The 14,629-nt window shown below is 39.0% G+C and overlaps 1 protein-coding gene across 1 annotated transcript in view; it reads left to right on the top strand.

The window, feature by feature from the left end:
- Positions 1 to 14,293, top strand: part of LONRF1 (LON peptidase N-terminal domain and ring finger 1) — a 36,767-nt gene extending 22,474 nt beyond the window's left edge. Inside the window, exons 8-12 of the mRNA XM_004592683.3 lie at positions 2,291 to 2,412; positions 5,231 to 5,389; positions 5,503 to 5,665; positions 9,536 to 9,688; positions 12,958 to 14,293. Coding sequence (XP_004592740.2) covers positions 2,291 to 2,412; positions 5,231 to 5,389; positions 5,503 to 5,665; positions 9,536 to 9,688; positions 12,958 to 13,116 — 756 coding nt within the window. The 3' untranslated portion in view covers positions 13,117 to 14,293. The remainder of the gene's footprint in view (positions 1 to 2,290; positions 2,413 to 5,230; positions 5,390 to 5,502; positions 5,666 to 9,535; positions 9,689 to 12,957) is intronic.
- The last annotated feature ends 336 nt before the right edge of the window (positions 14,294 to 14,629 follow it).

Genomic DNA, 14,629 nt, shown 5'->3' with positions numbered 1-14,629 from the left:
TGTTGGCTGCTGCTGGGAGGACAGCACCCTGTCAGCCGGGATGTCGGAGGTGAGGCTGCAGCCGGCACTTGCAGCGGAGCTACATTCGCTTTACAGGAAAAAAAATCTTACAAATATTAAGAAATTAATAAAAACCATTTAAAATATACAGCTATTTCCTCTATGGAAAACAGTTTGGTACAGAAAAGCATAATAGTATATGTGTATTGTCGTGAATCAAAGTGCAAATATGCTGGGTTGATGTGTGTATGCACATACACAGAATGTTCATAGAGTCAGAAATCATAAGCTTATTCATAAATAGTTTGCTAATTGTATTTTCAACTAATATGTTCAGTATTTTCAGGTGAAGAATCTTAAAAGTGCTGTTCTAACAGGATTCCTTAGGAATTGTCCAGTTTAGAAATATGCTTTTTTCAAATAAACTGTTAGGTGCATTGCTTTAATTTAGGGTATTTCATTTTTTAAGATACTGTGAATGGAAGAAAAAGATATTAAACATATTTTTTAAAATATAACTAACACACATAAGGTTTAAAATGTGTATCCTATGTCCAACTTTTTAACTTATCAACTCTTAGACATGATTTACTTCTCAACTCTTAATGTATGTAATATAATTTTAAAAAATCGTGATGACATGCCCTGCAGTTTTGCATTTTTCCTATTTGTCCTTTTGTTTTGCTCATTTTTTGTCGAAAGATGGTTTTCGCAACAGCACAATAGTTCAGTGTTTTAACCATTTCTTTGTTGTTGGGCATATAGGCTGTTTTAATCTCTTTTAAAATACATATGTGTATACATATCATACTTTCATGACCATCATTTAAAATGAATGATTATATGCGTCTTTACGTTAAATTCTTGGGAGGTGGATTATTGGATCAAGTTTTTTGTTTGTGTTTTTAAAAAGCCCTGAATACCAATCACCTAGCCTCAAGAAGTGCTACAAAGATTGAGTTTCCATTAGAGAGAGAGGCCGTATATTTATTAAATTTTCAAATATTTTTAGCAAATTAGCAAAAAATAATGGTAGAACTGCTTCTGTAGTATCATTAATTTGATAAATTTTATAACAAACCATAAGTCACCTGATCTGGGATATCTTTCTCCAATCTGTAGTTCAGTTTCTTAAGACAGGGTCCTAACCAACAGCATCTGTGTCCCGCAAGAACTTGTTAGAAGTAAAAATCCCCTGGCCCTGCTGTAGCTCCACTAAGTCAGAACCTCAGCTAGGTCTCTACACACAGCCCTCATCCATGGTCAAGTGTAAAAACCACCACTATAAACACTCTCCCAACCTCTCCCACTTCCTCATCTACTCTTCATTGGCTATTGATAAAAACCCCTGTTTTTTCTGGCCCTCAAGTTATAGTAAGTCATCTCTTTATCTTGTGGTTGTCTCCCAAGAGTTTTTCCTAGCTACTTTTAGTAAATAAATTAGATAATTTTTTCTGCAAAGTTTGATATATAGTCTGACCTGATCCCTGGCCCTATACAATTTTTAGTTTAATTTTAGAGATATAACATCTCCCTACCAGTGAAATGTGGTGCAGGTACCTTTCATGCAGTACAATGTAGGATTCTAGGGAGACGGAAAAAATAGAGAAGGCTTTACGAGAAAGATAAATTGCAGGTGGACTTTGAACGTTTTTTCATAGGAGTGACATGGATAGCTTTTATCAGAAGAAACAGTGTTGTAGAAATACACAAGGATAGCGGTTGTTTTTAGAGCATTTAGGAAGTAATGTCAGTCTATCATTTTGTAGAACTGGAGGTGGAGGGATCTTACAAGAAAAGCCCTATCCTCATAAGGGTCTGAATGAAAGCAAGTGACAGCAGGAGAGTCTGGAAGGAAAATTATCTGGAGACTACCTCTGAAACTGGGAACAAAACAGTGTTGATTTTCTTAAACTTTTTTTTTGTTTGTTTGTCACCATTCAAGTGGTAGCTCCAGGACCCTTGAGCTGTCAGGTTGAAGCGGGCCTTACTTGTGCCAGAGAGCAGGGGCAGGACTGACTGCTGCCAATGAGGGATTTGTGATCATGGCAAGAAACAGTTGTTTCATGCAGTGCTTGGTTCCAGTTGCCACTCTAATGCTCTTGAGCAAAGCCTCAGACAGGTCTGCTTGTTTAGCCATGTCTATTACAATGTTGCCTCTCACTACTTGCCACTAATTCAGAATCGACTGTATAAAAATGTAATAAAGCCTTTAAACTGTATCAGTTAAACTGTTTTGCCTGTTTGATACTGTAGGGGACTTGGAATGTAAAATAATATTGTCTTTTAGTATCTAGCAGATAGGAGGTACTGTGTCACACAGCTGTTGGAAGAATTAATAGTGAAGTATCTGCCTGATGAACTGTCTGAGAGAAAAAAAATATATGATGAAGAAACTGCTGAACTCTCACAGTAAGTTTCTTCTCATAAAAAAATCAAACTATGAACCACTACCTTTAAAGTACCAATGAGAAACCTTATTTAACTCAATCTAGTCAAGGCTGGTCAGTTTCCCCTATCCTCATAGGACAAAATTTTATGAAAGCCCTACTGGTATCATCCGGATACAGGATACGATGTTACTGACTTGGCCCTCTGGGCTAAAGCAGTATTAGAGGTGAGGGGTGAGTGGGATTTTCTGCAGTGACAGAAGGTAGGGGGTGGGGGGAGAGGGGGACTTGTTGACAAAGGGCAGCCATCATGTGTGAGGCAGGGTAGGAGGAAGTTTGCAGGTGCAGGACTCAGAGATTTTTACACAGCTAAACATTTGGAGGAAGATCTTACAAACTGGAAACCTGAGACTGAAACTGGCAGGGGTGACTTAGGGACCAAACCTTCAATTAATAGAGACCCTGCCAGGGAGCAGAATGGAGTTAGTGTCAGGAGAGCCAGGCCCCCGAAGTCAGTGGTGCCTGCCACTATGAGGAGGATGTGGTGGCTCCGGGTCCCGCGGGCCTAGCTCTACTCTCCCTGTGTGTGTGTCTGAAAGCGTTTCTCCTGTTCTTTTCCCATTTCTTCTTTCCTCTTTGGCCAGGCACTTGGGTCTCTCCAAATTTCACAGTTTTTTAGATCCTTAACTAATAAAGTTGAAGAAACTTTATTTTAACGGAACAACTCACTACTAAAGAACAAAAGTTTAATTTTAACACCATTCTATTTTTCAAAACACACTTAGTACATCTCATTTTCTAAACACATGTGCTTGCAGACTTTTCTTTCACAGGTGTCTTCAGTGGATTTATAGGGACCTTCACTAGAGGAAAAATATTCAGACCTCACTTTACAGAAATTCATACTGTTTTGACTTCCCATGAATTGACGTCTTAATTGTGTGATTTTTATGATGGAAAATATTCAGATGTGAGGATTACAAACCATTTTTGGTCAGCACTTGCAAAGCTAGATTTTGGACAGCTGCATTTATGCATTAATGGTCAGCCAGGCTCCCACAGCAGGGTGGGGTAAGCCCAGGACAGATGTAACTGAGGAAAGCTGCATGACGGAGGGAGGCTAGAGGGACTCTTGATCCTCACTGGTGGGGGCTGTCTTATTAACACATGTCCTCAATGTGTTTTTATTCAATACTGTGTTTATATGGGACAGTTATGATCATTTTGGAGAAAAACTAAAAAATGTAAATAGGGAAAGAAAGCCATCATCTGCAACTCAAAGGAACTTGAGTTGCATATATGTTACATATACATACATATGTTTGCATGTTATATACATAACAACATACACATAAGTAAGTTACACACATATGTATATACCTAACTCATGTAAAATATTTAGGAGATGAGAGGCCAATTTAGGAGGTGGTGGCATAGCAGGCCTGCCTGCAATGCCAAAATCCTATATGGGTGCAGATGCAAGTCCTGGCTGCTCCACTTCCCATGCAGCTCCTTGCTTATGGCCTGGGAAAGCAGCAGAGGATGGTCCAAGGCCTTAGGTCCCTGTACCCATGTGGGAGACCCAGAAGAATCTCCTGGCTCCTGGCTTCAGATTAACCCAGCTCTGGCCATGATGGCTATTTAGGAGGTGATCCAGTGAATGAAGGATCTCTCTCTGTCTCTCCTTGTCTTTCTCTGTGACTCAAGTGAAATAAATTTTTAAAAAATATATTTAGAAAATGGGAACATAGTGTTCATTTTCTATAACTTTCTCTCCTCGCTGATGGAATCTCTTGTCTTAGTATCATACACATCATTGCTTAATGGAAGCACTGTACAGTCCTGTACCACCTAACAACATGTCATTGATGGGAGACTTCATATGCAGCAGGGATCCTGTCCTATAAGACTATTGCCAGTGCCATCTTGGTTGTCTTAGTTTTTGTAGGTACACTGTGTGATGTTTGCACAAGGACAAAATTGCCTAATGACATGTTTTCCAGGACATCCCTGTCATTAAGCAGTGCATGACTGTATTCCATTTTATGGCTATGCTATAATTTATTTACTGGTTTTTTCTTTATGCTTCTAAGTTTGGACTGCTACCCACAATGCCATGTGAATACTCAAGTAGTACTTACAGAACTATTTCTAAAAGTAAATCTTCTGGTTCAAAGATTGTGAACATTTTTAAGTTCCTCATGTGCATAGCCAAATTCTTGTTAATCATGGCTGTACTGTTCCACCCTGCCTTCCATGCTGCCAGTTTTTCTTACACTCTTAACCAAGCTGGGCATTGCCTTTCTCTGTCTCATACTTTCTACTTCTCCAACAGTGAGAAATAGTCTCATTTTAGTGATGTAGAGAAAATATCTCGTTTAATTGTGCTTGGATAGTCAGTTGGAGCATATTTTTATGTCCAAGAATTTTTACTTGTTTGCTGTCTGTTGTAGAATCTCACTTTTTCATATTGTTATCTAAATATAACCATGAATGTTTTATGGATAAAAGATACTGGCCTGATCATTTTGTAAGTATTTGAATCAGGTTCTTCATGTAAAATATTAGTTATAATAAATTCCCCTTTGAGCCATAAAGAAACTGTAATAACCTGGTGTCTCAAAATTCAAACTTTTATAAATAAAAACCACAGAGTTTATGTGTGAATGTTGCATCAATTTGAAGTTACTAGAAAGGAGATTGAATCTTGTTCTTGACAAGAATTAAAATTACCTTATTTAGAACTGGTTTTTTTTTGTTTATGTTAATTGATTATTGTTGGAACTTTCACTCATTATTGTATGTTCTGATCTAAAATAATGAGGCTTTCTCTCCTTCAGCCTGACCAAGAATGTTCCCATATTTGTTTGCACTATGGCCTACCCCACTGTGCCTTGCCCTCTTCATGTGTTCGAGCCAAGATACAGACTGATGATTCGAAGATGTATACAGACTGGAACCAAGCAGTTTGGGATGTGTGTCAGTGATACGCAAAATAGGTATGTTGTTTATGAACTTAAATATTTGTATAGGAACTTTCTTTGAATATGGATGAGAATTTGCACACTTGTGCTTGAACTTTTGATACTAATTAAAGTTTTTTTTCTTTCAGTTTTGCAGATTATGGTTGTATGTTACAAATTAGAAACGTGCATTTCTTGCCTGATGGAAGGTCCGTAGTTGATACAGTTGGAGGAAAACGGTTTATGGTGTTAAAAAGAGGAATGAAAGATGGATATTGCACAGCAGACATTGAATATCTGGAAGATGTTAAGGTATGAAAAACGTTCTGTCCAGGGATTGGTTGGCACACAGGCTGGTGTTTCCTAGGCACATAAATTAGTAGTCTGCCTGTAAGTCTATGATCATTGCTGCCTGGAAGATTCAGATACAAGATACCTTTTTATCTTCAAAATTATATATACCATTGATTTTACTGAGAGAATCTTACACCTGCTGACTCCCTCCCAAATGCTCAAAGGCAGGAGTCTCCCATATGAGTGACAGGGGATCAAGTACTTGGGTTATCACCTGCTGTCCCCCAGGAGTACCTTAGCAGGAAGCTGGAATTGCAGGCAGTGCCAGTGCTCAAAGCCAGGCGTTGCAGTGTGTGTCAGGAGTGTCCCAAGCAGCATCTTAATGGCCATGCCAAATATATGCCTTCCCCTGTTGGCCATTTTCTTATCATACTCCTAAGTCATTGTATTTTACAAGAAAACTTGGGAGAAGAATCCCAGACCTTCATTTCTGCAAGCTTAACAACCTACTCAGTGTGCACATGCCCATGATATATTGTGCATATATATGTGTGTGTGGTAGGTCCTTAACAATAAACACTAAGGGGAACTTTCTACCCATCTGCTTTGCAAAGATTGCTAATCTCTGCTCTGTCTTTTGAATCTATTAATAGTCAAAGCTACTATAATCAGTAGGTTAAAATTTGATTGACAGGTAAACACAAAATCCTTTTAGAATTATTTTTATGTGTTAAGATTGTTCTAGTGCCCAAGATAACCTTACTTGTAAAAATACAGTTAGGTGTATTAAAACTGTATGGGTTCACTACTGCAGAACTGTCAGTGGATGTGTTGATGAAGTATTGCCTGAAAGGGGTTACTATTTCTTGGATACAGGTAATGTGGTTATGTTGATGTTTCTAAAATAATTGACCAACTGCAGTTAGTTTGTGATATCAAAAATCAAGGTGAAGACAGTTTCTTTAGGAAAGGCTCTGTGAAAACGAAACAAAAACAAAACAAAGAAAAACTCAGATATTATACTATCATTGTTCATTGATCAGCCCTTCATCACAGCCAGTATTACTGAGTATTGACAATGGACATTTCTATAAGTATCAACTCCTTGGACTTTCACAGAACTATGAATTAGTAAATGAGGAAAATACAGTTCAGAAATTTTCATCTCTTTACCTAAGACCCTGTGGTTACATCGCAACTGAGTAGAAGGCAACTCTGGCTCAGTGTTCTGAGCTGTATCATTCTACCATGTTGCCTCTCTGCTGATACAATGGATTGCTCTGACATTACTATCATGCTGTAATGATGACGAGGGGATACTGCGTTTTAAGGTCGAAGTATTGTGTGAGTTGAAACTTTGAGTTGATTAATATGATCTATGACCTAGGATTGCTTAATAGGATCATTTGCTAAAGGCAATGTTCTTTGTCAAACAGATAACTGTTTTAGTTCTATGTAAATTTATATCCTCTATAGTAAATACATATTCATTTTGTTGAATCTGATGACAAAAATCCCTTGAGAATGTGGCCAAATATTTATGACTCTGCTATTTCTGTATCTGTACACACGTGCACACACAAACACATATGTACATGAAAGTTCTTCCAAAAGCTAATGGAAGATGGAATTTTAAAATAAGCTTATTTTGGTGCAAGATTTCTTTTTTTTAACTCTATACATGGATTTTTTCATAGTACACATTTTCCTTGAGCTTTTTTTGAATATTTGCTGTATACTTTTTTTGTGTTTGTGTACACACATACAAATAAAGGAACTTAAGTTTATGGAAATACTCAATTTAAAGAACTATTTTGACATCCAGCATAGGTTTTTCATGACACATGTTTTCAGTGAACTCTTTGAAGGCTCCTTTATATATAAAGACAATAGAGTAGCTCATTGAGTCCATTACAGATTGGATGTTTTAAACTTTGAGTTCTCTATATCTTTGTTTTCTTAGGAATATCTAGCAATTTTTTCTCACTTTAGTGTCTTTATCCATATGATTTTCTTGTTCATTCTGAATCAGCTTTACAAAATTATTTTTTATGTCATGGTCTTTTTTTCGTATTATAGTCATTCTATTTTCTGTTACTCATAATGAAATTTCAAGAGAGTAAAGTTCTTAATTCTAAAGCCTTTTAAAATGTTGACATGCTTCTCTGTGGCTCCTCTTTCTATCAGGATTAGGATTCTGGTCATCCACGGTTTATTTCCTTGAATTTTGTGTTAAAGCTGAATAAGTCATTAGTAAAGAAAAATTTATTTTCACTGTGGTAAAACATTACATTTGTATTATTTATACCTCAGAAGTCTTTCGTCCTTTAATTACACTTGCCATGCCATGAATTCATTGGCAATAGGTTTGAGCAGCTCAGGCACCTGTCCAGTGGTTCTGACGAGCAGAGCTTCCCAGGAGGATGAGGGGCGGGCAGTCAGGCTGGTGCTTTAGTTGAACCCAAGTGCCTTTCTCTGTCGCTCTGTCCTTTTTCTATTTTCCTTCACATTTCTCAGAGTGCTTAACACACTCCGTACACACATGAATTGTCTTGGCAAGGCCTTTGATTTGTTCGTTTACAATGACAGCAGCATGCTGGGTAATGCACACTCTTTCAGTTTTCCATGGTATCTTTCCTGGAGTATTCCTTTATGAACAGTATCTATTCCTTTGATTGTTTATAATACCACCCTGCTTGCAGATGCACTTGTATGTGGCTAAAAGATTAACTCCAAGTCTTCTAAAAGACCTGGAGAACATAGATCATTGCCTGTGTTTTTCCCTTTATGTTCATCATCTTAATGAATTTCTAGAAGATGGCAGTTCTAGCCGAAAGGAGGCCATGAAATTTATAGCTTAGTGGCACTAAATACATTCATGTTATTGGACAAAATGGAGATGTTTCTTAAAGTTATTATTTTACATCTTTTAGAATAAATGCTCGTTTGTCTCTGATGTGCTGTAATCTTAACTTTTGGATTTCAAGATATTTTAGAATTCTTTAGTTGTTTTTGTATTAGTCATCCTGTAAGTATGAGGGACTGAGTCAGGCCTAATGTTTGCTCAGGTGAGTTAATGTATATACAGCCAAGCACCGCCCAGCGTACAGCAAATGAGCTATGCCTGTCTTAGCAAAATCAGTGTGCAGTGGGTGAGTTAATGTCAGATCTCTCCACCTGTGTTCTGTGACACTGCTCTTGTGGACCTCAGCTGGAAGAATGAAATGTTTTACATTTGGCAGGTTGGTAGCCCAGTAGTTGAAAGGCTGTTCTGACAGGTTATAGAAATAACCACAGGCCTGGGAATTCTCAGCAGGAGTTGATTATTGTGCAATTTATTCTCTAGCTATTGATATACTGGATTTTGTGTTAAGTTATTTGTTGCTGTTTTTTAATAGTTTTTGTGCGTTGTCCTAGTTTTCTGGTAGAAGTTGTAAAAACCTCTTCCATAACTCAGTTTCTGACATGTCTGAACTCTTGATGTTTCTCATCTTTCCTTTTATTGCAACAGCTATCTTCTACTTTTTTCTGCACTGCTTTAGAAAGGCAAACAATTCCAAATTTGTGAAGACTTTTGAGCCAAAGTGCACTGTCAGTCGTAACCCTTCCACTCCACGTGCTATTATGTTAGTAGGTTCTCCAGTATTGCACTGCCATGTTAACAGGGCTCTCGATTGAAGTCAGTCTGTGATGTGTTCTTTCACTTTGACCTATTAGCACTGCGCAAAGCAGAAATGTGTTGTTAGAGCATAAAAATGTGCTGTATGATAATGCTCCCCTGAAAAGGGGCTCCCCAATTCTTCTGAGACTTGCTGGCATTTCTCTGGGATTGGTGACAGGAACAGGAACGTTGGACGCAAAAGTCTCATTACCTGTTTTTGTTTCTAGGTTGAAAATGAAGATGAGATAAAGAACCTCAGAGAGCTTCATGATTTGGTCTACTCTCAAGCCTGTAGCTGGTTTCAGAATTTAAGAGACAGATTTCGGAGCCAGATTCTTCAGCACTTTGGGTCCATGCCTGAGAGGGAGGAAAACCTTCAGGTATGGCGACTTTGATGTTGCTTCCACAGGTCTGCCTTTTGTGTGAGACCAAGTTAGTGGGATTTTTATAGTGTAGCTTCCATTTTCTATTTCTAAAACATATCTTTATTTTTGAAAGATAAATATATACGCAGAGAAAGAAAAGTCTCCCATTTACTGATTCACACCCCAAATGGCTTCAGTAAGAGAGGCTGGGCCAAGCCAAAGTTCAAGATATGGGAATGTGATCCTGGGGTAGGTACCCAGGTACCTCAGCCATGAGCCAGTGCCTCTGGCGTGTACATGAGCAGAAAATAGGACTGGGAGCAGAGCCAGGACTCGAACTGACTCGTGATATGGGATGTGGGCATCCCCAAGTGGCATCTTCACTGCTGTGCCACCTTTTTGCACAGCATTCCTGTTGACTGCCTGTTTTTAGAACTGTGGTCATATTCTGTAGAAGAGCGATGTGCACTACATTTTGCCTAGTTAGCAAATAGGTGTCGGATCAAGTCACTGTAGGATGCAGAGGCAGATGAAGAGAAAGTCCTTAACTGACCATTTCCTAGGAGGAGGAATAAAGCATATAAAAACAGGACATGGCCACCAAGTAAAATAAGAGTACATTAGAGTATCTCAGTTAAAAACAAGGCTGCAGTTTTTGATCCCAGTTTTTACCCGTTTCTATTCAAGAGGCAGCAGCTGTAGATCGAGTAATTAAGGTTCTGGCCATGTATGTGAAGGACCTGGATTGAGTTTCCAACTCAGCTTTGGCCCTTTCCCAGCCTCAGCTGTTCCAGGCACATGGAGAGTGTACCAGTAGATAAGGCTCCCTATTTCTGCCTCTCAAATAAATACAATCTTAAAATATATGTATTTTCTTACCCCTCACTCCCAATATTTTACTTCATAGCTTCTCAGTCCATTTTCTGTGTCTTTGTACTTAATGATTTGGCGTGTTATTAAGATCTTTTACAAATACTTGGAGTTTTTATTTAAGCTTAATCTAATTCTATGTATCAGACACTTCATGTGTAAGCAGACATGTGCAGTAGGCAGTGAAGGAGGTATGAAAGAAGGACTGCTATCCTGGGAAATCTGATTATAGCCTCAATCAGAGTGCAGCCTTTCAGGCACAAACATCTCAACCTGCATGGTGTCTGTGGCCGGAAAATGACAGATTTTGTAAAGGAACCGCTGTAAGTAGACAGACCAAAAGGGAGAGATCCATGCAATGAGTGCTGTCTGTCATTCTAATTTCCAAAGGTTGTGTTAGTCTGTCTGAATCCCAATTGAATCCTTCAGTTGAACTTGAAACTCCATCATCAGACCTTCAAACATAGTTGCCACTCATTTGTTTCATTCTGGCTACCTGAGGCTCTGAGAAGAATTAAATGGAATGAGTAAATTGTAAACATGAAAAGTAGCTTCTAGAACAAGTCAGCCTTACTTTCCCCTGACCTTCAACACCCTCACTTTGTGTCTCTCAACTGTTTCCTATCACTTTCTGCCAGACATTGTATAGATGGAATCTGAGGCAGGAAAACTAAGATAGTAGTTCCCAGTCCAGGAATGAAGAATTAACGTAGGTAGAGTTTGTATGACAGCTGAGAGAGTTGTGAGTGCAGGCCATGGTGGTCTCCAGCTGGACTTGGGGAATCTGCACACAGACCTCTGTGACTTCAAAGCTGGGCCCTTGTAATTTGTAATTTTAGAATCCCAGGGTGTCCCCTCAGTGTGTCTGTCTGCAGCTGTGAATCAGGTGGCTGTCTTTGGAAAGCTGCTGCCCACACTTTGCAAAGTCTCTAGGAACAGTAGCTTGCCTTCTAGTTTCCTAGTCTCACAAGAGTACTTCTCAATGGCCTGGAATCAGACTGGATTGGGGACTCTGACAAACATAGTTTCTAGCACTTCTGAGCTACAGAGTGAGTTGAGAACAGACAGAATACCTTGTAAAAATGAAATCCAATCCTAAAGGGCACTTGTTAATTTGAAAGATTTACTTATTTTATTTGAAAGGCAGAGTTAGAGAGAGAGAAAGGTCTTTATTTCATGTGCTCTTTCACTCCCCAAATGGCGTTAATGGCTGGGGCTGGGCCGGTCTAAAGCCATGCGTTTCTTCCAGGTCTCCCATGTGAGTATAGGGGCCCAAATGCTTGGAATGTTCTCCACTGTTTTTCACAGGTGCATTAGCAGGGAACTGGATTGGACACAAAGCTGGCAGATTTCAAACTCCCATGGGATGCTAATGCTGCAAGTGGCGGCTTTATCCACTGTACTACAGTGCTGGCCTGCAGGAGAGCATATTTAGATCAATGCTAAATGGGGCCCCTGCACCCATATGGAAGACCTGGAAGAAGCTCCTGCCTCCTGGCTTAGGCCTGGCCCAACCCTGGCCATTATGACCATTTGGAGAGTGAACCAGCACATGAAAAATCTCCCTCTTCCAAGTCTGCATTTCAAATAAATAAATCTTTTAATACATCAGGGCTGTCATAGCTTCATTTGTCACCCTGATACTCCATATTTTAGATCAAATGAAAAGCAGTTCAGTGTAGGAAAGGCAACCTGTAAATTCTTCTGTTTATGTTTCTAGTTCTTTCAATACCCAGGAGCCGACCTCCTTGTAACATCAGAAGGACCGCTTTGTTTTCAAAGTAAAAGAAGCAAAGATAGATGTCCTCTTTTTTGTATCTTTCTTAAGATTCTATAATTCTTTAAAGAAATTTGAAAATGTCAGTTAACTTTTCTTAATGCTTTATAAGCTTTAAGTGCTTATTTTAAGAAGACAGTTGTCAACTAAGGGCACTTCTGTCCCTTGGGGCACTTGGCACTGTGGAGAGTTCTGTCCATCGCACTGCAGGGGTGCTGCTGGCATCTGGTGGGTCATAGCCAGAGATGCTGCTGAGTACACTGCACTGCACAGGGCCAACCCACACTACTGAAGGACTGTGTGGCCCAGAGGTCAGCTGCTTGGGGCCAGGGAGCCCTGCTCTAAGGCCGTACTGTACAGAGGGAAGCGTGTTGGCTGCAGAGGCAGCTCTGCATTTGAATCTGCATGGATAAGCTGAGAGATCTCATGTTTGTGCCACATTTCTGAGGCTCAGTTCCTCTGTTTTGTACGGTCATAATAATAGCTTACTTTACCTGATTGTTAAGGAAACGTGGGCTCGGACTGGCACACCCCAAAGTGCTGGGCACATAGTAGTGTAGTAGCTTTTTGGTTGTGTGTTGCTGTTGCTACAAATGTGCTTGTTTCACTAACACTACCAACTGTTGATTCTTTTTAGGCAACCCCTAATGGGCCTGCATGGTGTTGGTGGCTTCTGGCAGTTCTTCCTGTAGATCCCCGATACCAGCTGTCAGTCTTGTCAATGAAGTCTTTGAAAGAACGATTGACAAAGATTCAGCATATACTGACCTATTTTTCTAGAGACCAATCTAAGTAACTCACTGCTTGGATCTTACTTTGAAGTTACCCTAATCTGACTGCATTAACAGCCAGATTCTCCGCTGCCTTTGCACATCCAGTGCTGGTTTGAGAAATGTAATGAGACTTTTTTTTTCCCTTCAACCTCCTGAATCATGTGGTTCTGCAGATGAATACCTTCAACTAGGATTTAGATCACTCAGAACTTGCACAGGAAAACACGCACTGAATGTGTGTCTAACCTCTACATTGTGATGAAGTTGCACTATGTACCCTATTCTAAAATGAGATAAGAACTCTGTGTATGTATGTATGTGGGGTGTGCAAGAGTGTATGCGTGTGATTGTATGCGTGTGTGTGGGGGTTGTGTGCATTTTCTCTGGCTTTAAAATTTTAAAAGAAAAAAAAAGCCATAGAGAGCAGAACTTGCCGAGGGTCATTTATTGCCCAAGTTTACAACAGTAGCGATACAAGTTTTTGCAGATTGAATTTGCCTCAGATTTATCTGTCCTAATGCTTATATTTGCACATGTAACATATGGCATTGAGTGTCATCTTTTGTTGGAAATACTGCTCTTGCTGAACTGTCTTGACCATTAACTCTGACACAGTTTCTTATTTATGTAAATATTTGCATCCTAATGGCCACCAGGCCTTGGATGCAAAACCTAGAGCCAGTTTTCAGGAACAATTGCAAACCTGACATGGTACTGTGCATCTATTCATAAAACACTTAAAACTGTGAAAATATGGTTTACATTTAACTGTACATAAAGGTAAATGGAGAATTCAATTCAGTACCAGTTATTTTGTGCATTTTAGGGGGCTTTTCATGTTAACTGCCCATCTATGTAATTTATAGTTTGACATGATGTGTTTCTTGGGAAAATTACATAGTAGAAACCCACTAAGGATCGGGAAGAGGAGAAGAAAATGTAGAACTAAGCTTTTAAAGTGTGTTTTATTTTTTAATTCTGGTCTTGGTGCAAATGTTAGTTATGCCTTATTCACATCACAGCTAGATCACCGTGCTGTGACATGGTTTATATTCACGCTGCCCAGATACTTTTGTAATTATTTGTTGCAAAGTTGTGACTGTCCCTATTAACTTTCTTTTATGTAAGTAATTTGTAAAAGTTTCTTACAATTTTTGCTTTTGCTTATTTAATTTTGAATAAAAGCTAAATTCATAATAATTTCTTTTTAAATTTTAGGTTACTCAGTGTAAAAAAAATTCAGTGAAAGAATCAAACTGCACTTAGTGAAGAACACATGCATTTTGCTTACTCTTTTGTAGCATGAGACACATGCTGTGGTTTTCAAAATATGCATTAATTATTTTTGGAGTGAAAAACACAGTTCCTTCAGGAGACTTTAAAAGGCCCTAGAACTATCCACAAAAGCATATTGCTTAACCTCTTAAAAATCCATGTCCCTCAGATCACTAGCTACATGAGGTCTTCGAAATCATTGGGTCTGGCCCTGTCAGTGCAGCCACAGGTGGTACTCAAATTTCCGTACATCAATGACAG

This window comes from Ochotona princeps, chromosome 11 (assembly GCF_030435755.1).
Source record: "Ochotona princeps isolate mOchPri1 chromosome 11, mOchPri1.hap1, whole genome shotgun sequence".
NCBI lineage: Eukaryota > Metazoa > Chordata > Mammalia > Lagomorpha > Ochotonidae > Ochotona > Ochotona princeps.
This window is presented reverse-complemented; position numbering and strand designations above follow the sequence as displayed.